Source organism: Phoenix dactylifera, chromosome 6 (assembly GCF_009389715.1).
Source record: "Phoenix dactylifera cultivar Barhee BC4 chromosome 6, palm_55x_up_171113_PBpolish2nd_filt_p, whole genome shotgun sequence".
NCBI lineage: Eukaryota > Viridiplantae > Streptophyta > Magnoliopsida > Arecales > Arecaceae > Phoenix > Phoenix dactylifera.
In genome coordinates this window covers 14,860,758-14,883,003 of record NC_052397.1, presented here as the reverse complement: position 1 = coordinate 14,883,003, position 22,246 = coordinate 14,860,758, and the positions used below count along the sequence as shown (strand labels likewise).

The window sequence follows — 22,246 nt, the reverse complement described above, 5'->3', positions numbered from 1 at the left end:
CTTGGATTTTATCCTATCTCTTCAATGCATTTCTTTTTTGCTTGCAGCAAATTCGATCGCAATATATTTACCTTGCTTCATATTAAGTGACATAGCGAGAGTTCTATATAGTTCTTGATGCCTTCTTTTTTTTTCTTTTTTTCTCTTGTAATTTCTCATGATTATATGCATTATAAACTTGTGTCTATTTTGATTATTTTTGTTAATATTTGATGTTAATGGTGTCCCTAGATTTTGTCAGAGCCTAATTAGGTTTTGGGTTGGATTCGGATCTAGACTCCAGTCAAGCTCGAGCCTAGATTTTTCAAAAATTTCGAGCCACAGCCTAGCTCGGCAAAAAAAGTTTCGTGACGGGCCCAGATAAAGGCGTGGCCCAGCCCGGCCCGTTTACAGCCTTCATTGGTATAAATTTTTTTAATTCTGACGCTGATGGGTATATTATACCAGAGCTGCATAATATATAGGATTAAAAAAAAAAACTGCATCACGACCGTGCGATCTAATCCTCGATGGACGGAGCACCTCCCAAGGACCCAACCCATGGTTTATAAAACCGGCTCGTTCGAAACCCTAACCCTAGCTCTGGTATCTCCCTTACAGCTTCAGCCATGGAGACGGCCAGGACCGTGAAGGACGTCTCGCCTCACGATTTCGTGAAGGCGTATGCCGCCCACCTCAAGAGATCCGGAAAGGTTCGATTTCTCTCCTTCGCTCTCTCCCAATTTTCCAATCTACATCTCTTCACGGACCGAAACAATCGTTTTTTTCTCTCTAAAAGGGAGATTTAATGCATCTATGCTCTTTCCGAGGTAGTTTTATTTCGTTTTTTTCCCTGGATTCGATCAGTTATTATTGTCCTAGACGGGCTTTCGTTCTCTGTGAATTTCTGTTCTTTTGATGTCATTTTTGTCATTTATTTTGGATTTCATTCAGTTCGTTCATGGAGATGCATATTTTTTTATTCACTTTCGACTTATTTATGGAGATTCAAGTTTACTAAAATTTTAGAACCATTCTCTAGTTCCAGTTTATTTAAATATGTTATTTGCTAACAAGTAACAGAACAATGGTTATCTCAATCCAAAATCATCAAAGTGGACCTGATACAGTGGGTACTCTCTCTCTCTCTCTCTCTCTCTCTCTCTCTCTCTCTCTCTCTCTCTCTCAAATAGGTATTTTTGGCAGTTTTGGTTTTGAGTTCCACTCGGGTTGGTGGATCTGAGTTCAAAGGCACACCGCCAGAGTAACCTCGAATTTTTGGTGACGATAATATTTAAATATGCACACAATGTTTACGTAGGAGCATATTATCATGCCTTCAGCTTGTTTCGTAGAGTGGCACACATTTTGGAAAGTTTAGAGGCTATTCACGGAGAATGTGATCTCGGAAAGTTGCAGATACATAGTCCAAATTACTATTTCGCAGATTGGCTGTTTTCTTTTTTCTGATTCTGCTACTCCAATTCTAGTCGTGCATAAGCGGCTTGTAATACTGTAGTATAGTGAAAATGCCTTCAGGCCTCATGACCTTAAGGTGCTATACTGCTGTTCAAGTCCCTCAGCAATTTCTGTTCAGGGTCTTTAGTCTCTTTTGATGGAAGCGCGAGAGGGAATGGAGGGGAGAGAGAGAGAGAGAGAGAGTTGATTATTGATTGGTTGTTCATTGACTTAAAGACTTTTGTCTAATGCTTTATTTATGGTGTTAGCTCCCTGTCATTATGGACAAGTTTATCCTCTTTTGAAGAATCCTTAGTGTGAAACTACAACAGGTGTTGGGTGGTGCCAAATATGCATGAGTGATGAAAGTCGATTAGAATTAGATTGGTGTGAACTTGAAGTTTTTGCCTATTATGTGTCTTTGGGTTAATGGGGGACTATCATGGACTTCTCAGTTGACATGGGGTTTTAAAGTTTGGGGGGTGGGCCTGGGAGAGGAGTTGAGAGGGGCCAAAAGCAGGATTGAAAGTGGGAATGATGTAGGGATGGAGGGAGGGAGGAAGAAGGGAGTTGGCCCATGGAAAAGTTCTAACCTTGTGGTGTGGTCTGTTCAGTAAGGTGGTGCAATTGGTGGTGCTTGATGAGGCAGGGGGGAGGTGTGTGGTCTGGGTGGCTATGTTGGTGTCGGTGCCCTAGGAGGGGGGAAAGGAGAAGGGAGGAGCTAAGGGATGAGGTAATGGTATTCTCTTTAAATCACTGTCTCGTGTGTGGGGTTGCTTTGACAAGCTTTGATTTGAGGGAGAGGGGGAAAGGGGGAGAAGACCAGGATACCTTCTCCTGATTAGACAGGGGTACAAACAAGCTGAGCCAAGTACCAGGACGCTCAGGCTCAGCTAGGTTAATAAGTGAACTGCTCAAGCTTGGCCTGAGCTCTAAGCTAGGTTTGAACTCCAGTCGTGTAAGCCCTGAGCCAAGCTTTTAACGTGCTGGGCTCAGCTTTCCGTTAATTCTTGAACTCATCCCTGTTCAAGCTTGGCTTGTTTATAAGCCGAGCTGCAAAACTTGTTTGAGCTTGGATCGCTTTTTGATTGCGTCAAGCTTGAACTGAGCTGGTGTCGAGTCGACGCCGAGCTGCTCACGAGCAGCTCGGATGGTTTGCTGCTTTGTGACTAGATTAGAATTTAGGTCTAAATTCTTAGGTTAATATGTACAAACAACACACATATTGACAGCAAAGGAAATAATATATGAATGTTGACTATATTCAATGTTCTAATAATGTTTTACTGACTAGTCAAGGTCAGGTTAGCCAAGTCAATTTTGAGGAAACCTGACCTGGCCCAAAATTTTTATCAGGTCTAGAAACTTGAGCCTGGCCCAACCTATTGGTTCAAAAGCTCTACCCTGCTCCCCCATTTACTAGCCAAGTTTGAGTTGCTTAGGTCTACCCTGAGGTTGACTTGTGTGTTGCATTTTTACATGTATTTGGACAAGACGTTACTGATATCTCTTGGATCTTAGTTCTTATTAGAATATGCTGAGCAGTTTTTTGACTGTAACTAAGATTTTTCATACCCACTTATGAAAGAAAATTTTCTTTTTTCTTTCTTTTTTGTTTTGCGCGGGGTGGCGGGGGAGCATACTTGTATTCTCTCTGACATGCTTATATGTTTGGGGTTGGTTTTATAAATTGTTCCTTTGTCATACCAAGGACTACCTTTTTTTTGTGTTTTTTAATAATTTAGCCCCCTTATGCCTTTCCACATGTATTTATATTCTTAGATGCAGAATACACATAATGTCAACCAATATGTAGCTATGCGAAAACATTTGTCGAAGGGATTTCGATTGGAACTGGAAAAAGTTGCATGACAGTGTGCTCTGTAGAGGCATTTGTACATTAGCTACAGCATAGACAGAAACAACAATGAACTTCCTATAGTAGCTTTGACTTGCATTCAGTGGTTAGTTCACCACCTTTTCTTATTATTTTTAATGATCAACTTTTCGTTCTGTGAATAGATGGAACTTCCTCACTGGACAGATATTGTGAAGACTGGGAGGTTCAAGGAGCTTGCTCCTTATGACCCTGATTGGTACTACATCAGAGCTGGTAATGAGCCTTCACATGATTATTATCATTCATTCATTTTGAGTATTATCCCATTGATGTACTCTGAAGGAAGTGGTCATTACTCCATCCAGCATTTCAAAAGTGATGTTCGTTCAATTGGTTTTGCAGCTTCCATGGCAAGAAAGATCTATCTGAGACAGGGTATTGGTGTTGGTGGTTTCCAAAAAATTTACGGAGGGCGCCAGAGAAATGGATCCCGTCCACCACATTTTTGCAAGAGCAGTGGTGCAATAGCTCGCAACATCTTGCAACAACTGCAGAACATGAACATTATTGAAATTGATCTGAGAGGGTGAGTGCTATCTGCATTTTATTTTTTTCCTCTTTTAATGTTGAGTGAGATAATTGGTTTTTCATGGTTTAGCAAATTACTCTCTGCAGACTACTTACCTTTTGGATTATGCATAGTTGCTCAAGATGTTCTCTTATTATGTTTCAGTGGGAGGAAAATAACTTCCCAGGGGCAACGTGATCTAGATCAAGTAGCAGGCCGGATTGTCCTTGTACCTTGATGAGTTGCTGCTGCGGTTCTGGTCCCTGTCTTCAATGAAGAGATCTTTGGTTATGGTCTTTGGCAGTTTTGCTTATAGCATTTCCCTATTCAGTGATGCAGGTGGTTTGTTAAAACCTTTTTTATGTTAGCATTGGAAACTCTTATGGGCCAGTTGCGTTATTCTCTGTAATCCTTTTCATTGTTTTCTAGTAAAACTCACTTTGATCCATGGTCTGATTTGTTAGTAATGGTGCTCAAAAATTTGAACATCACCATTGTTGAGCTGGTAATGCATGCCAAATTCTGTCAAAGCTCAAGTGACTGATTGCGCCTCGTACTTACGTGATGTTTAAACAATTTTCCGAAAGTCTGCTAGTGAATTAAGTTTTTGATGCTTGGGCCATGAAGTTGCGTTCTAATTTTAGCTGTTCACTTCGGGTTACTTGTATGTGCATATGATATGACTGTCATTCTCTTTTACCAACCTGAGATCTCTCTGAGGAAACCTGAAATTTAGTTAAATATGCACCGGACTTGACGTTTTCTCTCTCACTTCATGAGAACTGATTTGGATCCATGAAACAATGAAGCTTGGTGGTGCAGGTGGTAAATATGCTTCTGGTTACCATCGATCAAATTTAGATGGAGTTCGCTCCAGTCTTCCATGTGTCTTGAAGCTGTATGAAAATTCTCACCAGATTGCTGTGGCCCTTCTTCATCCTAGACTTTGTGACTGGCCTTCCAGGAGTCATGTGACATTCTAGGGAAATTGTTGTCTGGTGGCAGCATCCTTCATCATCTTCCCAACATCAGATACTAAAGTTGATGAAAAGGAAAAGTATTATTAGCCATGAACAGAATCAGATGATCATCAAATTGAAACATATTTATATCGCAGTCTCGACATCTAAAATATTTCCCTGCAATTTTATATCTATGTACAGTAAATAAAAAAGATTTAGGAAAAAAAAGGACTTCTCAAATGGTATGCAGGTTTTCTTCAGAACAATTAGAGGATTATTACACTATAATAATCCATGTCCTGTAATAATTTGAACTAAAATTTAGAAAAGGAAAAGTATTATTAGCCATGAACAGCAGCAGATGATCATCAAATTGAAACATATTTATATCGCAGTCTCGGCAACTAAAATGTTTCCCTGCAATTTTATTTCTGTGTACAGTAAATAAAAAGATTAAGGAAAAAAAAAGGACCTCTCAAATGGTATGCAGGTTTTTTTCAGAACAATTAGAGGATTATTACACTATAATATTCCATGTCCTGTAATAATTTGAACTAAAATTTTAAAAAGGAAAAGTATTTTTAGCCATGAACAGAATCAGATGATCATCAAATTGAAACATATGTATATCGCAATCTTGACATCTAAAATTTTTCCCCACAACTTATCAAGGTTGGGCTTGGACGCTCCTGGTAACGGCTAGTTTTTTTTAGGGGGCCGATGGGGAAAATTTTTGAAATGCTATTTTCCTCGTGTAGCCGTTGGATTGGGTTGGCTTCTTTAGAATGGGCGCCGGATGCTATCGTGGATTTCGTCCAAACCCAAAACAAATCCTACTTGCCAGATCGGACGGGGCCGTCCTGAACCGGGTCTTGTCTAGGTCAAATCCATTCATTTGATTGATTCAGCCCAAAAAATCTCACATTTTTGGGTGAGATTGGAAATTTCATGCAGCTGAATTTAAAGTAATAGGCATCAATACTTGGGGGATATGATTAATGAAGCATGATGCCTTGGAATTCATAAAGTGGATGTTCCATGAGCACTGGTGTTGATTTAAAAGACTTTGTTATTATTAAACTCATTCTAGGCCCAAGAGTAGTTTTTTCCGGGAGAAGGCTAAAATTACAATATTGGTTGTTTAAAATGCATAGAAATAAAATAAAGCAATATTTAATAAATGATCAAGTAAAATTTGAAGTAAGAAGGCACCTGCTTTCCAAGTTGTAAAGTCACCAATAGTTATACTATGATCCAGTTCAAATCTTGCTTTCATTAGAATTTGAACCCAAAAAACAAAAAAAACAAAAAAAACCCTATTATTTATGAATCTCTTTCAGAGGAGGAGGAGGAGGAGGAAGGTTATTTGAAGAATGCATATAATTGCTATATTGGGGCATGGCTTATGCTAGATGACTCGCAGATATTATATTATAGATGATAAAAAAAAAAAGATAAAGAGAGTAATTTTGAATTTAAACATCATTTAGAAAGAATCTATTTACTTTGGGACCAAAAATTGGCTGTGATTTTAAAAAAATAGTCATCAAGAGAAGGGAACTAAGCGACTCTTCCAACTTTTTTTGATCACTTTGGCATAGGAATAATTTAGCGACTCTTCATATATAAAGCTTATATAGATTGAAAACTCATTGCAATTGCAATTTTCTTTGCAATGATGTATATGGGCCAATAAATAAGGAGCAACCTCATGTAATGCACCTAGATGCAACTTCCACTCCATCCTATAATTTGTTCTTATCTCATATGTATTGAGGGTGCAGTTTATGAGGAAAGTTGCATTCCATTCCGCCTAGTATGCTTCCTGTCCATGAGGAAAGAAGCGCGATAAAGTTCAGATTTGACTGTTTGCAGCATGAGAGCTGATTACCAAAATTTTTTCTGAAAAAATAGAAAAGAGATCTCGGTAACGAAAACCATAAGAGGCTGGCATATGTATGACAACTTATTACGAGCACAATAAATCAATTTATAATTGAGCCTATATGAGTCTCTTATTTCTCCTTTACTTGCTTGGCTTACCTCATAAAATCATGCAAGGTGGTTTGATTGAAAGATAGTGGAGCTTGTTTGTCTATCTAGAGAAATTATTAAGTGAAACAGCTACATTGTAAATTTAGAATGAAATTATTTAAATTATCATATAAATTGATTTCATGCTAAATCCATGGTGGATCTGGACCTTCTAATAATTTTTCTTCTCTTTGAGTCCCTCTCCCATTCCTCTTTTACTTGCTTGGATTTCGAAATCAAGGTGGTCCAATTGATGGACTCCAAATTTAAGTTGAACAAGATACGGTCATGCATCACTGCACACGTGTCTGATTACACCTGGCCCAGCGAAGCCGCAACCCAACCGACCAGAGATTCTAATTGGCCCACTTTTCCCATCTTGCTGTGTCCGCTGGAACCATTTAAGCAAGGGAAGCCACGTCTCGTTCAGGTATCCTTGCAGTCAAAGATTCCAGTCAGAAGGGAACTCTGTCGGCAGCTACCAAACCGTCCGATCAGTGGAGTCTGAGATCACACGATTCCAGCCGTCTCAACGTCCTTTTTCCCAGGAGACGATGATGACCGTCCACTAATCTACCGACGGTGGCGGATTGATGTGACACTGGGGCCCACGAGAGGACGGAGCGCGTTCGCTGCAGTGCGCGGATTTATGCGGTGCTTCTAATTCAAAAAGGCGAAACGTTGGAAGTTATAATTAACTTTTTAATTTCTGTTTTGTTGAAAGGGGGGAGGGAGAGAGAGAGAGAGAGAGAGAGAGAGAGAGGGAGGGGGGATTCGGAGCTCGTTCTCGATCGATTCTATCACTCTCAGGAATCCATTGGTGAGATGATTGGTCCCTCCTTTTCTGATCCCATTTTTCTAATTATTTTATAATTCTTTTCGGGTTTTTAAAGCGATTTCTTCGACTTTTTTGGGCATTTTGAAGCACCGATCGGTAGGAATAGCTGGAACTTTCCGTTATTCCACGGAGTTTTGATTCTTGAGTTGTATTTCACTTTTGTTGCGATGTTGATACGAGTGGGGATTTCAGAGATTTCTGTTGGTTTTCGTGGTATTCTAGGAAAGGTCGAATTTTGTTTTGGATTGATGATTTTTTTTTTGTGAATTTGCCCCCGTCTGATATGTCCTGAGGTTAGAGACATGTATGTGTGTTTTGGAGTGGACTAAATATATATTTTTCATAGTTAATTTTTTGTCAATAATCCGTCATTGTTAATTTTTTGGTTCTGTGCTCAGGTTGGTTAAGATTTGCATTTATGATTTCTGATGATGAGAGGGGCGGGTCATTTCGGGGCAAGCGAGCAACAATGCTGGTCTGGTTCACCACCACCCCCCCACCCCCCCCTCCCTCTCTTTCCAAAAAAAAGAAAAAGAAGAAAGATTTACAAATTTTTGCAGATTTATGATATTGGGAAATAATAAGAGTGTAATGCTCATAGGGTATTTAATGGTTATCATGAAATTGCTTCTAGATATCATTTTAAAATTGCTTGATATGTTTATATGTGCATGCTCATCATGTCATATTAAGCTACTCCCTTGTGCAATGTTGATGTTGTACATATTAGGGGGGTCTTTTTATTTGATCCACATTACAACTGTATCAGTCTTTAGTAAGATTTTTTTTTTCTTTTTTTTCTGAGAAATATATGGCACCTTGCAGGACCTATCCCTAGTGCATGTACTGATGAGAGGAGTTTCAATCAAAGGTTTATATGTGTCTTAGTTAGATTAGTAGTTCACTCTTTCCCCTTCTCTTTTTAAGTGAACTCTTTAGGTGTTGATTCCAGTTCACCCCCTGTAACTAGGGGATCGTTTTTCTCATTTGAGAGTTTGAAAGCTAGTACAGGTCTATAATTTATAACTAATTTCCAATTAAATTGTGGAGTAGTTCTGCTTTTCATATTTCTAAACTGAGCAAAATAGAGGAAAAGGTTCATGTAGTGCGGACCTTGACTAGTTTGAGATTAGGGCCTAGTTGAGTTGAGTTCTACATTTCGTATCTACTTTTAATTAATGATGATGCAGAAAATTGGTAGAGTTCGAGGTGCTCCTAATTGGGCCTTGCCGTGTATGGTCTCTACAAAAGTTGCACTTAGCCACCATTCTCCTAGTTGCTTTCAAGTTCCAACAATAGAACAAGCAGCAACTATCTCATGGTGCCTCATGAAGTCAATATATGATGAAGCCTTTTTTAGATTCATCAACTCAGCACATTAATCTCAGCCAATCATTTGTGGGAGAACCAATCCATGTTTATGCTTACACTGATTAATGTCATGATTGACAATGGTGCTTATGATTGAGATGATTGGAAATTTTCATACAAGCTATGTTGAATGAATAGCCATTAGGTGATAGCTTAGTCACAAAGAGATTGATGAATTAATGCTTAGGAGGGGCTGCTCAAGGGCTTGGATTATCTGATCAAGGCGAATTTTCTTGATTTTGGTGGTTAACTTGACGCTGTACACTTCCTAGGCTGTCTGTTAGAGTTGAGAAATTCTCTGTTGATGTGGAGATCATGCAGCAGATAAGATATGATATGCAATCTGGCTTACAAACATAAGAGAGGACCAGAGGGGCAACTTTAGGAGCAGCAGAAACCTAACCTGAACATGGCAAAATATAACGAAAATGTTGAACAAAAACTGGTTACTGTATACAGGTTTGTTACTAGCAAGTTCATATTCTTGCTGATATGCTGCAATAGAAAAAACCAAACGCTGTCTTGTAGATGGAAGTCGGAAGATAAACTCATTAACTGGGATGGGCCTTTAAATTTCTCATTTGTTGGACTTGCTTTGACGGGGGTGTTCTTACAAATGCAGTGATAACAAACTGACGGCACTTTTCCCCCTCATCACTTCCGGTCAAAGAGTGGTATGTCTACTAGACATGTATTTTATGGTGGAAGTTTATCATTCCAAACTCAGCAAACTGATGTGCCTGTTTCTAACATTTCTTATACCCAAGTGGATTTTTCCAATATTCTGGGCAAGTTTATGCTACTCAACTGAACAACCTTGTCTTTTCGACATCGAAGCCATTCTTGTATGTGATTTAGGGAACATCCTTTGAAGCAGTCATTATCTTTTCGACTGCCACGATCATTAGCATTTTTCCTTTTATCAAACTGGCATCATGCTTGCTGCTATAAATAGCTGGGTAGTAACTCTTTCTAGTTATGTTATTCTTTATATTGCTGTTATCAGCAAAAATTAAGGCCTTCTATTGGGTTGTAAATTATTATTACTTGGTTATTTTGTTGATTGCAGATTGTCTCACTGATATTTGTTTCTTTTCCTACTTTTTTTATCTACTTTATTATTTTCATCAGGTCACATCTTATAAACTGGTGGGATAATATTCTTGAACACTGTGTCATTGTAGCAACATTGGAGGGAGGATCACAGCTTTTCAGGGTGAAATAGGTTAGATGATTGAATTGGATGAATTAATGACCTGTTTCACTTTTAATTTTCATGCACCATCATTGATAACTGTACATTTATCGACTGGGCATGTCTATCTATAGAAAGTTATAAATGCACTCTTTGTGCGAACTGAAAGCCAGCTTTGCATGAGTAAAGGCTAGTTTGATGGTAATGATGTCCCTTGATGTTTCAATAGCCTTAATGTTTATCATATTATATTTTATATTTATATAAAGAACAATGATGTAATAACAGTTGCTATTTATTTGAACGTACATCAGAATTGGAGTTCCCAGATGTTGCATTTGTGCTTCACTTTTTTTAGTTTCAGTTCATGAATACATTCAAAAAATGTGGTACAAATTGGGAATCGTGCTTAATAATGTAGTATCCCCGTTCTGTTAACTTGGGACATGTCTATAGCTGATATAATTCGCACTCTCTTTTTCCAGATTCTCTGCGGATTGAACTACCATATCATGCTGTTAAAAATCAGAGTCTCAAGACACAGCAATTGCTAGGAATAGGGTATCAGAGTTTTATGTTGTTCTGCATACTTAAAAGCCTGACCCTTTTCTTGAGGACTTGGTAACTGTACTGGTAAATGGGGCATACGAAGAAGAAAGGGTACTAATGGAAGTTTTACCATTACTCTTTCAGAGCTTTTATCTTGGATCAGCTACGGTGCTGACAGCTTTTTGATTGCTAAAGTTGATTTGAAGAACGTGATATGAATGATGCTATGTGTCTTGATTTTATTTCATGTCATGTATGAATTGGACCCCTTGATTTCTGAGTTGGAATATCTTAAGCTGGATAGTTTTATTAGTAACAATGGGAGTGTGATGATACCACTAAATTACTGAAAAATGAATTGGTTTAAAGAGAAATTCAGGGAGTTTCTTCCCAAGTGGGGAAATGAATCTTCTGATATGGCAGAATTTTGGTTTTCCGTTGTTACTTATATAACAACCGTGTTTATTGGAATCTTAACATTAACATATGCTTTCTCCATATGGAGGCATAATACCAGTTTAAGTTGGATGAAGACTATGGCAAGGTCAAAGAAGAATCCAAAAACAAAGCATAAAGTTCCTGTTGCTGCTCATGTTTGGAGCATAGAATCTGGTTCTTGTGCAAAACGTCTGAAGTGTTGTGTATGTTTAGAATCAGTTTCACCACCTCAACCTCTTGGACAGATGATGACTTTGGATAACTCCATACACCGCTGCAATATTTGTGGTGCGGCTGCGCATATGATGTGCTCTTCCATTGCACAGAAAGATTGCAAATCTGTATCCATGATTGGTTATAAACATGTAATCCACCAATGGACTGTTCAGTGGACCGAAGTAGCAGATCAACCTGAAGAAACTCCTTGTTGTAGTTATTGTGAAGAACCTTGCAGTGGATCCTTTCTTGGTGGCTCTCCTGTTTGGTGCTGTATGTGGTGTCAACGGCTAGTGCATGTGGATTGTCACTCAAGCATGGCTAATGAAACAGGTGATATTTGTGACCTTGGACCATTTAAACGCCTTGTTTTATCACCTCTCTTTGTAAAAGACTTGAGCAGTGCAGGAGCAGGTGGTTTTCTAAGCTCTATAACACATGGTGCAAATGAATTGGCATCTACCGTACGAGGACATATTAATAGGAGCCAGAGTAAAAAATACAAGCAGGACAGTGAATTCCCTTCTGATTCAACTAATAGCAATAGTACCAATGACATCTCTGGAGAAAGAACCACAGATACTTATCTAACATCTAATGGCTCCCATGGTAATAGAGAATATTGTAATGGGGTTACTGATGTTGGCGACCAACAACAAAGTAGTGAAAGTGGCTGCAAGGGGGAGATGAAGGCAGCATTGAGCAGAACTTCATCATTCACTCAAGGCGATGACTCCCAGATATTAGGAACAAAACAAAAGTATGAACTGATTGATTTGCCTCCCGATGCCAGACCACTCCTAGTTTTCATCAACAAAAAAAGTGGTGGTCAGCGAGGAGAATCACTTAGGCACCGTTTACACATTCTTCTAAATCCAATACAGGTAGTCATCATTAGTTATTCATCAGTCATTTGCAGGCAATTTTCTATTCTTGGAGTCATAAAGGCTAGATGCTTTGCTTGTCTCATTTGCTTATCTGCTTTACATGATGAGTCAGAAACAAGCTACATTTAGCTTCTGCTTTGCATCTTGAAACTTTTATATATATATATATATATATATATATTATGGTACAAAATAATCCTCATTTTATGTGCTAACATAATATTTCTTGTGTTATATTCCCCATTTATTGCATTATGATCAAACAAACATGTAAATTTTGCCTTGTAGTCGACTTTGTGTTGTTTATTTGAAGGAACCTGTTTAGGTTGCCATATGTGGTGACTACAACCTTGATTTTGACAGTAGATGGGGAAGTTGGGATCCGATCCAAAGGCCCTGGTTTATTGAACGTTTTTCCCCTGTTATGTGGGGAACAAGTGCATCTAGAAACAGATTGTTATTTGAATTGTTTGCTTATGAGCTTTACAAAGAAAACCTTAGATAAACTTAAAATGACCTATAGAAGCAGCTGTTCTTTTTAATTTTTTATTTTTTGTGCCTCACTTCCATAATCATCCCGAACATAGAATTTAATGCCCATTAATATTTTAGCATTAGGAGTGGCATTATGCAGTCCTTTATGAGTCAAGTGTGGATCATGAATCATCATCTTTCTAGCTTATAGAGGAGATGGAATCTCGCCATTGAATACAGTTCAATTGCCTAATTTAAATATGAACCAGTCTAACACCATATCTTCTCCACCCAAACTCACCTTGTCAATTTTCTCCTCATCTCTACTACATCCACCAGCAATGTGTGAAAAGGATTCAGTCAGTTTTGTTCCCCCTTCACCTCTAGTTACAAGGCCACATTTGGTTGTCAGGAAATGTTTTTCCAATCCTGGGACTGAGAACTGCCAAGAATGATTAGTTTGATACTTTGATTCTTGTGTTTGTATAAGTCCAGGTAAATCTCTAGGAAATGAAACAAACCCAGTAGCATACGATAATATATGATATGTAGATAATAATATTAATATTAATGTTGTCACAATATATTTATTTTCTCTTATAATAATTTCAACTTTTAATATAAATATAATATTATACTTATCATATAATATTCTTGATAATAACATTATTATGAGTAAAAATAATATTAACAATACCCGTGGGAATCAGTACTCGCATGTCCAAACAAGTTATCAAACACGAGAATAGGTTGGACGGAAATTTGATACCATTCCCACTTCCAATTCCTGTCAACCAAACATAGCCCAAGGGCGACCACTTGTCCATGGCAACAATGGTCCAAGGCTTCGCCTATTGCAAGATGTGGCCTAAAGCTATGTAATATTAAATGAGTTAAAAATGATTTATCTCTTAAAGCATTCTCAAGGCAAAGGTAAAAATTCTTTGTAGACAGTTCTTGTTCTGAAACAGTTCCCAAATTGTTGCATTGGCACTTTAAATTATGGTTTTTGTTTTTATGTCGTGTCAAATAGTTTGTCATTTGACACTCAACCGTACAAGGCCATCACCATCACATGCCAACTTTTGGCACTTCTTATAGAAGCTTTTGATATACAATATATGACATTTGATAAAACTTTGGAGTTCAGTTCGTTTAATCATTGTATATATACATCCAAGTGCATGTTTACACATCTATAAACTATAGTCATTTCATCTATTAAATTGTTTGTAGTTTTGCATGTCACATTTTTGTGGACACCTGGACACTTGTTAGCAATATTTCCAACTATGGATTTATATAAAATGAACAGAATTGATAATTCTTCTAGGTATCTGAGTTGAGTTCAACACAAGGGCCGGAGGCAGGACTATTCTTATTCAGAAAGGCATCTCACTTCAGAATTCTTGTTTGTGGTGGAGATGGTACAGTTGGTTGGGTTCTTGATGCAATAGACAAACAAAATTATGAATCTCCTCCACCAGTTGCAATTCTTCCAGCTGGCACCGGTAATGATCTTGCAAGAGTTTTGTCATGGGGTGGTGGTCTTGGTGCTGTTGAGAGACAAGGAGGTCTATGTACTGTTTTGCACTACATTGAGCATGCAGCAGTGACCATTCTTGATAGGTGGAAAGTAGCAATTGAAGATTCATCATCCAAGATTGTCCAACCTCTGAGATTTATGAACAATTATCTAGGTATATGGAATGGCCCTTTTATTGTCCTTATGAAATATTCAAAGACCTTATTTCTCTTTGTTGCTAGGGATTGGCTGTGATGCAAAGGTTGCTTTGGACATACATAATCTACGTGAAGAAAATCCTGAAAAGTTCCACAGCCAGGTACCTAGCTCCCCCCCAACCCCCCAACCCCCCTAAAAAAACACTTTTGTGAAGATGCTTCTACGAAGATGGTATACAACTTCCCATGAAGTTGTTTCTTATTCTTTATCTTTCTGTAAATTATTATGGTTAGATGATTCTTTTCTGGATAGCAGGTTGATTTCGTTATTATAATTTCTTCTATGATTCACTCAAAAGTTGCAGGTTAAGTGAGTATCCATCCACCTCAAACTCATATAAGATTTATCAGACTGGATGAAAATATTGTTCTTTTCCATCCTTTTTTAGATGCAGCACTATGTTGAACTCTTAACAACTGGGGATTTGAACAGAACTTAAGAGCACACCATCATGGTTCTTCATCTCTCAGAACCAAGCACAGAGTGGAAATGTGGTTTATTGGAGGGGATAATAAGTTATATGTTGCTTGTAATTCAGAATGGCAAAAAGATTTAGCAGGGCCATGGTTTGGGAACAGGTTTGAGACCATAGTTCAGTAATCCCTGCTTTTGAAATTTTTAAGTTATACTTCATATTAGCAACCTGAAGTTCGTGGCTTTTGAAATTTGTAAGTTATACTTCATATTAGCAACCTGAAGTTAGTGGTTTAAAAGCAAATTTAGTAGCATCTGTGTGGGAGCAGTGCTACTCAGAGATTCAAGCTTAAGCACTGAGGAATCATCTGGATAAATTAAGATTAGTTAGCATAAAAGGAAAAGGCTATACAGTTGATATTTATCTCAAATGAAGCAAATGATATAATGATAGAAGAATCAGCAAAGCACTAGATGCTTAAATTTGATTGCTAAAATTAGTTTATATAGAATATAATGGCAACAAAAAATGCTGGGCCTAGAGGTTCCAAGGCATCATTAAGTGAGTACATGAGCAGGAGTTGGAGCAGCAATGAGATTCTAGAATTGTTATTGCACATTAGCTAGAAGATTGTGATCATAAATGTCCACAGCATGTATTACATAGAAAATTTCATTAGAGTGTGAAGTTTTAGAGGTCTGTGAAAGCTGGCCGTTTTTAATTTTTTTCCATCCCAAGACGATGGCAATCTACAGCAATCAACTTCTGCCTTTGGAATAGGTATCAAGGTTCCTAAGAGATTGTTGCCGCAAGTCATGTTGAATGGCCATTTCATTTTATGCAAAAATTTTATTTTGCATAACTGTGTTAAATTTTTTTGACTCGAGCAACAAAGTGATTGTGTCACTTTGTCCTGAGCCCTCTATTTTTGTTGATACTGGATTGGTCTTATAAAGAGATGAAAGCTGATTTTGGTATCAGATCAAGGCAGATGTAAGTGAACTGAGTTCCTCTTTTGATTGGACATAGTTATATTTTCTGTTTTATTTTGATTCTTTGTTCTTCTTAAATCTTAGCCTTGTTCTTGATGGTTTTTATTGGCTTTCTGAGGAATTTTTTTGATGTACTAGATGAAATATATATATATATATATATATATATATATATATATTAAAGTTTCATCTTTTGTCCGATTCCTATATGGTTTCTCTATCTTGTAATTTCGTATGATATTGCTTACAGAAGCACAGGGTTAGTAATTGTCAGTTAGACTGACCTTGCCAACTAGCCTGCAGGTGAAGTCTTTAGGTGGTTGGGTTGGGTTGTCTCTTCTTACGGGTTTTGTGGGGTTATGGGTAGCAGGGGGCACCACCTCCATTATGTAACTCAAATTGCCTATGGGCCTTATCTAATACATAATCACACACCAAAAGAAGAAAATAACAGAGATTGCTGATTCTCTCATGCAACTCATCTGTTATGAGATTCCAGTTATATGTGATGTCTAAAACCATAATTGTTATTTTTTATTATTTTCTGATGTCAGAATCATTCTGAATGTGCTTTTATTTTGCACATATGCTCTTTTCCTATCCCTGATATGAGGTAGTTATATACAATCTGTTTTCTGCTGGGTTATTAAGATTTGAGATGAAAAGTTGGCATTTGTGTCACAGTTCTTAAACAAAATGCTTTATGCAAGAGAAGGTGCAAAAAGCATCATGGACAGGACGTTTGCGGACTTACCTTGGCAAATCAGATTAGAGGTAGATGGAGTTGAGGTAGAAATTCCTGAGGTACGTTTCATCTGGTTAGCAATTTGATGAACTATTGGATGTCTATGAAAACAATAAATAAAACTTGATTATCTGATCAAGCTAAATCAAGTATCCTCAAAAGGGAGTACAACAAAATCCAATTACCTGTTGATGACCATTAGATCCTTGAGAAATGTTATGTTTCCCAATGGGAAGCTGCAATTCTCTATATATATTTGAATTGTTATGTTTGACAGATCACTTCTTCTCACTTGCATGCATGCTTGAACTTTTGACTCTAGCTGCCGCCCCTCCCCCTGGCCTCCATTGACGTGTGCCATCACAATCACCTCCAACAGTGCCCTACCTGTGATGCATGCATGGACATAAACTAACACCATACCATCATGGATATAGGCTTTAGGAACGCAAGCATCATGTTACAGGAAAAGAGCATCTTCCTCCTATTCCTGAAACATCTAATTTTGACCCAGCTACTTTTGTTGCTAGTGACCAAATTATTTCATTTACTATTTTTGCTGCTCTACCGAGGCTTCATTGGATGAGTTCAATATTTTGAAGTTCCATAATGCTTTAAAATTTATTGCAGGATGCAGAAGGTGTACTTGTTGCAAATATTGGAAGTTACATGGGAGGGGTTGATTTGTGGCAGAACGAGGATGAGAGTTATGACAATTTTGATCCACAGTCGATGCATGACAAGATGCTGGAAGTTGTTAGCATCAAGGGAACATGGCATCTCGGGAAGCTTCAGGTAGTCAGCTGAGCTGAAGCTTTTCGGAACTGAATTTGTGGGTTTTTGAAGTCAATAGGATAACAATAACATTATCCTTGTTTGTTAATATAATGATTGTTGCACTTGTGACTCTTTGAATGGTATAAACTCAATTTATCTGACAGATTACATGCTGGCACTAGGTTGGGCTTTCTCGAGCTCGGAGGTTGGCACAAGGGCAATCCATCAAGATTCAGCTTTTTGCTCCCTTCCCTGTTCAGGTGGATGGAGAACCTTGGTTTCAGCGACCTTGCACGTTAGTAATATCTCATTATGGCCAGGTTCGACCCCTATCTATTGCTGTCTTCTTGCACATGCGGTACTGATAGATTATAACTTCATTCAATTTTGACCATGATGAATTTCTTAGGCTTTCATGTTGAGGAGAGCAACAGAGGAGCCTCTAGGTCATGCTGCTGCCATAATAACTGATGTGCTTGAAAATGCTGAAACGAGCCGTGTGATCACTGCCTCACAGAAGAGGGTCCTCCTTCAGGAGATGGCACTAAAGCTTTCATAGAGTCTGCCAGATATCTGAAAAAGCTTTTTGGCTTCTGCAGCACTGCCAGATGCTGTCAAGACAATTATGTTTTCATATGTGATGCCTATCCAAGTGTAGCAACTCTTTGTCAAGTGGATCATCTTTCTTATCAGATGTTGTTTTTTTCAGATTTTGGTGGCCCTTGTGATGTCAAAATCATAAATCATTGCTGATATTCTGTAGATATCTTGACATTTTCTGTAGATAATGGAAAATTGTAGTTCTAAATACATCCCTGTCATTCTGGAGTCCATTTTTTTAACAATAGCTGACAATAGATGAGAGGTTTCCCATGCTCAAAGATTAAGTCTATGCATACTTCTTTCCAATGCCTTCTGTTTTTAGGATTCGGCATGATATTGTGTCAAATATTAGAGACTTTCAAATTACCAAATTTGGGAGATTATCATTGCTTCTCTATATTTGATTTCTTATAATTTGTGCAAAAGGGCGTGTCTGGATAAATGTGTTTGTTGAGGTACATGCATGGTAATTCTAGGGTTAAAAAGTTGTATGAGTATGCAGGAGTAGAAGCAGTGGAGAGTAAAGTACACAATTCAGATGAAGGCCTTATTGTTATGGTCTTTTCTTTATGCGCACTGATATTCTTGAATTGCGCTATTTTGTTAGGACTAAAAGTTTTGAGATCCTTGGACTGGCAAATTGCTTGGGTATAGAAGTAGACAAATACATATTTAAAGTCATCTTCAGAGATGAAGAACCCTGGAGCATGTTTTCATGCTGCTTGCCTTCTGAGATAAGATTAATTTGAGCTTCTTTCAAAATCCTTGGCGCAAGTTTGTCTGCAATTTGTTGCTTCATGGCCAGAAAAGTTGGTTCCCTTTGCTTGTTCCTGTCCTGTGATCTGCTTCAGCTTCTTGCTCATCTTCGTGTTCAGATAATCGAGCCATCTTAGGTCAGAGTAGACTGATGAGCAATTTTGGGCTGTATGTAGTGCCTCATGAAACTGCTTCGCCGCAGCTCTGAGTTCATATGAGTGATATAAAGTGCTGCCACCTCTGGGCCCTGAGCTCATGCCTGTCATAAAGTATCTTAATGGTTCGATCCTTGGATGCCTGGTGATTGGAAGGGGAGGAAGGTGGTGGGTGTTATGGGAGGTTGTTTGGCCTCCTCTGTGCTTGGCAAGTCTTTTTGAATGGAAGATGGTTGTTCCATTTGGAGAGAGGATGCAAATTTGTGTTTGTTCTGTGTTCATTAAGGCTTGTTTGGGTGGAGGAAGGTATTTAAAATATATATAGATAGATAGATAGATAGATTGGGATTGACCACCTTAATGATGACATTGGTGCAAAACTATTGGTATGTGAGATGATTAGGTTTGGGTTAAGTTTAATGACAATGACAATGGCATAAGCTAAAGTTGTATTTCAAGTTCAGGTGGCATTCTTGGGACCCAAATGACATATCATGCTATCTGAACTACTGTTGCGAGCCCACCTCTTGTGACAACAACATAGAGGTGAGAGGGGTTATTATGATGTTCAGGTGCAAGTTTCCAAGTTGCGAATCAGCTTTTCGATGTGGCGAATCATACCTAGCTGTGACATAAGCTTTGCATGCTATCAAGCTTCTAATCTATTTTAAGGGAGGATAGCAGCATACTACCCTGGCTGCATGTAACAAACTCCCTAAAGTATCACTTCATTCCCCACTATTCCTAGTCTAGATGATGCAACCATGTAATTCAACTGGTAGAAATATAATCCACCTAATATGATCTAAATATTAAACTATATAGGGCAATATAACTTACTTAAATATGAAACCATTGATGCTGTCTTGATTTCTGGAATCGGCCCGACTACAATAATGAGAAGAAAATTTGGATATGCTCTTCATCACCCACGAGTAGCACCTTGATTTTCCAAACCCAACTTCGATGAGGAGGACCTCACAAGCATTCTTGGATGAGTTGGAGACCAAGTCCGTAAGGTACCCATTTATAAGATGTCTCACCCATAAGAGGTAGTTATAGAGATTAAGATGGATATTATCTCTATTACGCTTATGTAAAAATTATTTTTAACGCAACCACCATAAAGAATATCCCATCATCATATTGGAGGTATATCTTGAACGCAGAGTCCAGATCAAGTTAAAAACAACTAAAACAAATCCAGATGAGTTTAAATCGGAGTAAGTCCAATACTAAAATCTACCTTACCTTGCACTCTTTATACTGACATACTTGCAAAGTCTTAGATGGGATAAAGCATCTCAAAACAAACCAATATATAGCCTATTTCGTATTAAAAAAATAATAATGATCAGAACACAAAGCATTAAAGTTATATATTTAATTAACCTCTTCCTTAGTTAAACAAGAACTATTGCCTTTGAGCTAGAGTTGAAAAAGTTTATGCCCCATGAGACTGTAAGCAAATCTTATGTCTGTGGTCAAGTTTTAAATGAAGCTAAGAAATATTCAACCATTTGTCTCTCCCTCCCATTTAGGTGGCGTGTACCGGGTCTTCAGCAGCAGCTTACTCCATGTGGCATTTCCTGAGGACAGCCTAGCCAAGTCAATGCAAGACCATGGAGATTGATACATGGGACCAAATTGTCCCAGATTTAAATATGTCTTTCCTCAAAAAATAGACTATAGTTATAAGTCCAGTAGTTCAGCTCTTCCTTGATTGAAAAATTTACCTTCTACTTGCTCAAAGAGGATCCATATTTGCACTTCTCTTTTCTATATATCTGCTGGCTAGATCATGTACAATGTGATACAACTGCCATTGACACTTGAGAGCACTGAATAAATGGAGCAATGGGGATTGAAGGTTATCTCAGTGGTCATACTTGGCTTAACAAATGGAATTTTTGGATTCGAGTCTTGAATGATATATTCTTAAAATTATGACCTATTGGCTAAAACTTGAAGGGGTCTAGCTTGAGAAGTAGTTTTTTTTTTTTTTTTTTGATTCCAAAATAATTAATATTGATCCCTACTTCTCGTCAAATTGAATACTAAAGTGATGTTTTTTGTATATAATTTTTTTTGATACTAACATTTAAGGAAAATGGTTATGTTTTTGCTTTTGACTTACTAAATAAAAAATTAATTGATCAGTAAGAAATGCTAAATATACAAGCATACATAGATGCAGAGTATCGAGCGAGCTTACAATTCTTTATGGGTTTGGCAAAAAGAATCATATGGAGTCACTAAAGTAATTTATATGCAATCTAATTATTCTGTAAATAAGGTAATCTTGAATTTTTATCTTTAAACATTGTCTTTTGAACGATAGACATATGCTACACCTAAATGGATCTATTTGGTTACTCTTTTCGAACTGTAGAACTGAAAGAAACTGTATATGAGCTCATTATTATACACAAAAGTAGCTGTATTAGAAAATTATTTATTGAATCTGAAGAAAGAAAAAAGAAAATTATTCATTGGACATGAAAATTACCAACTCCATAGAAAGGCTTAAGTTATGATATTTTTCTATTTATCAAGCCCCATCAGATTCTACCTCAGCAAAATTAACTGCATCCTTACCTCTTGCACTCATTTGCAAGTCAAACACAGTCAGATATTCTGGATTTTCTCTAATATTATGATTGCTAAATATAAAAAGAAAATCCATGCTGTACTTTTTGATTGTTTTTTAATTTACCCTTCACTTTTCATAAGAATAAGGGGGGAAGGTGTGCGTTGCCAAAACAAGAGGGTGATGCTATAAATATAAGGTTTCATTTTGATTTTCTTTTTTGATAAGTAACTGTCCATATTTTCATTGTTGGGGAAAATACAATAAAAGGGCGAAACTAATCGGACTGAGGCATAGAAATTTTACTCTCTTTAGAAAGATTCAAGCCCTCTGCGGTTGGCAAAGCCTAAAACTTGGTGTAGCAGAAAACACTATGACTTGTTTTCTCCAAGATACAACAGCCCGACAATCGTCATACAGTAAGGACCAACTCTGCACAAGTAGTCAAGACCAAAACTCCACCAAAAAAACACCCTTCTTTGCTAAGAACTCTCTCAAAGTATTTTTATGAGTAAAATGAAGTGATATTGTGTGTTTTGGAGTGAAGGGAGAGAAAGGTTTATATAGAAAATTTGGAACTTTGAATTTATGATGGCAATAAAAATATATATGCACTTAAAAATTCTAAATATAACTCTCCCACCAAATACAATTTTTCAA

General features: G+C 37.6%; 2 protein-coding genes across 7 annotated transcripts; both read left to right on the top strand.

Moving 5' to 3' along the window:
• The first annotated feature begins 515 nt into the window (after positions 1-515).
• On the top strand, positions 516-4,467 carry LOC103709248 (40S ribosomal protein S19). Its single transcript, XM_008794504.4, has 4 exons — positions 516-692; positions 3,460-3,550; positions 3,680-3,863; positions 4,011-4,467. Exons 1-4 carry the CDS (start codon positions 609-611, stop codon positions 4,081-4,083), a joined length of 432 nt encoding a protein of 143 aa, XP_008792726.2. The 5' UTR covers positions 516-608; the 3' UTR covers positions 4,084-4,467.
• A 3,106-nt stretch (positions 4,468-7,573) lies between these two features.
• LOC103709250 (diacylglycerol kinase 1) lies at positions 7,574-18,303 on the top strand. 6 transcript variants are annotated; one of them, XM_039127532.1, is made up of 11 exons: positions 7,574-7,661; positions 8,078-8,154; positions 10,182-10,275; positions 10,731-11,781; positions 11,857-12,332; positions 14,143-14,509; positions 14,577-14,653; positions 16,645-16,764; positions 17,336-17,500; positions 17,665-17,802; positions 17,892-18,303. In XM_039127532.1, exons 4-11 carry the CDS (start codon positions 11,148-11,150, stop codon positions 18,039-18,041), a joined length of 2,127 nt encoding a protein of 708 aa, XP_038983460.1. In that variant the 5' UTR covers positions 7,574-7,661; positions 8,078-8,154; positions 10,182-10,275; positions 10,731-11,147; the 3' UTR covers positions 18,042-18,303. The 6 variants fall into 6 exon arrangements, with proteins under 6 accessions (XP_038983460.1, XP_038983458.1, XP_008792729.2 ...); XM_039127530.1 differs by having other exon boundaries at positions 10,731-12,332; XM_008794507.4 differs by lacking the exon at positions 8,078-8,154 and having other exon boundaries at positions 10,731-12,332.
• The last annotated feature ends 3,943 nt before the right edge of the window (positions 18,304-22,246 follow it).

Coding starts and splice junctions, on each gene's coding strand:
- LOC103709248 (XM_008794504.4), top strand. CDS start 609: ATGGAGACGGCCAGGACCGTGAAGGACGTCTCGCCTCACGATTTCGTG. Junction 693..3,459: donor ACCTCAAGAGATCCGGAAAG/GTTCGATTTCTC, acceptor TTCTGTGAATAG/ATGGAACTTCCTCACTGGAC. Junction 3,551..3,679: donor TTGGTACTACATCAGAGCTG/GTAATGAGCCTT, acceptor TTGGTTTTGCAG/CTTCCATGGCAAGAAAGATC.
- LOC103709250 (XM_008794510.4), top strand. CDS start 11,148: ATGAATTGGTTTAAAGAGAAATTCAGGGAGTTTCTTCCCAAGTGGGGA. Junction 17,501..17,664: donor GGCATCTCGGGAAGCTTCAG/GTAGTCAGCTGA, acceptor TGCTGGCACTAG/GTTGGGCTTTCTCGAGCTCG. Junction 17,803..17,891: donor TAATATCTCATTATGGCCAG/GTTCGACCCCTA, acceptor TGAATTTCTTAG/GCTTTCATGTTGAGGAGAGC.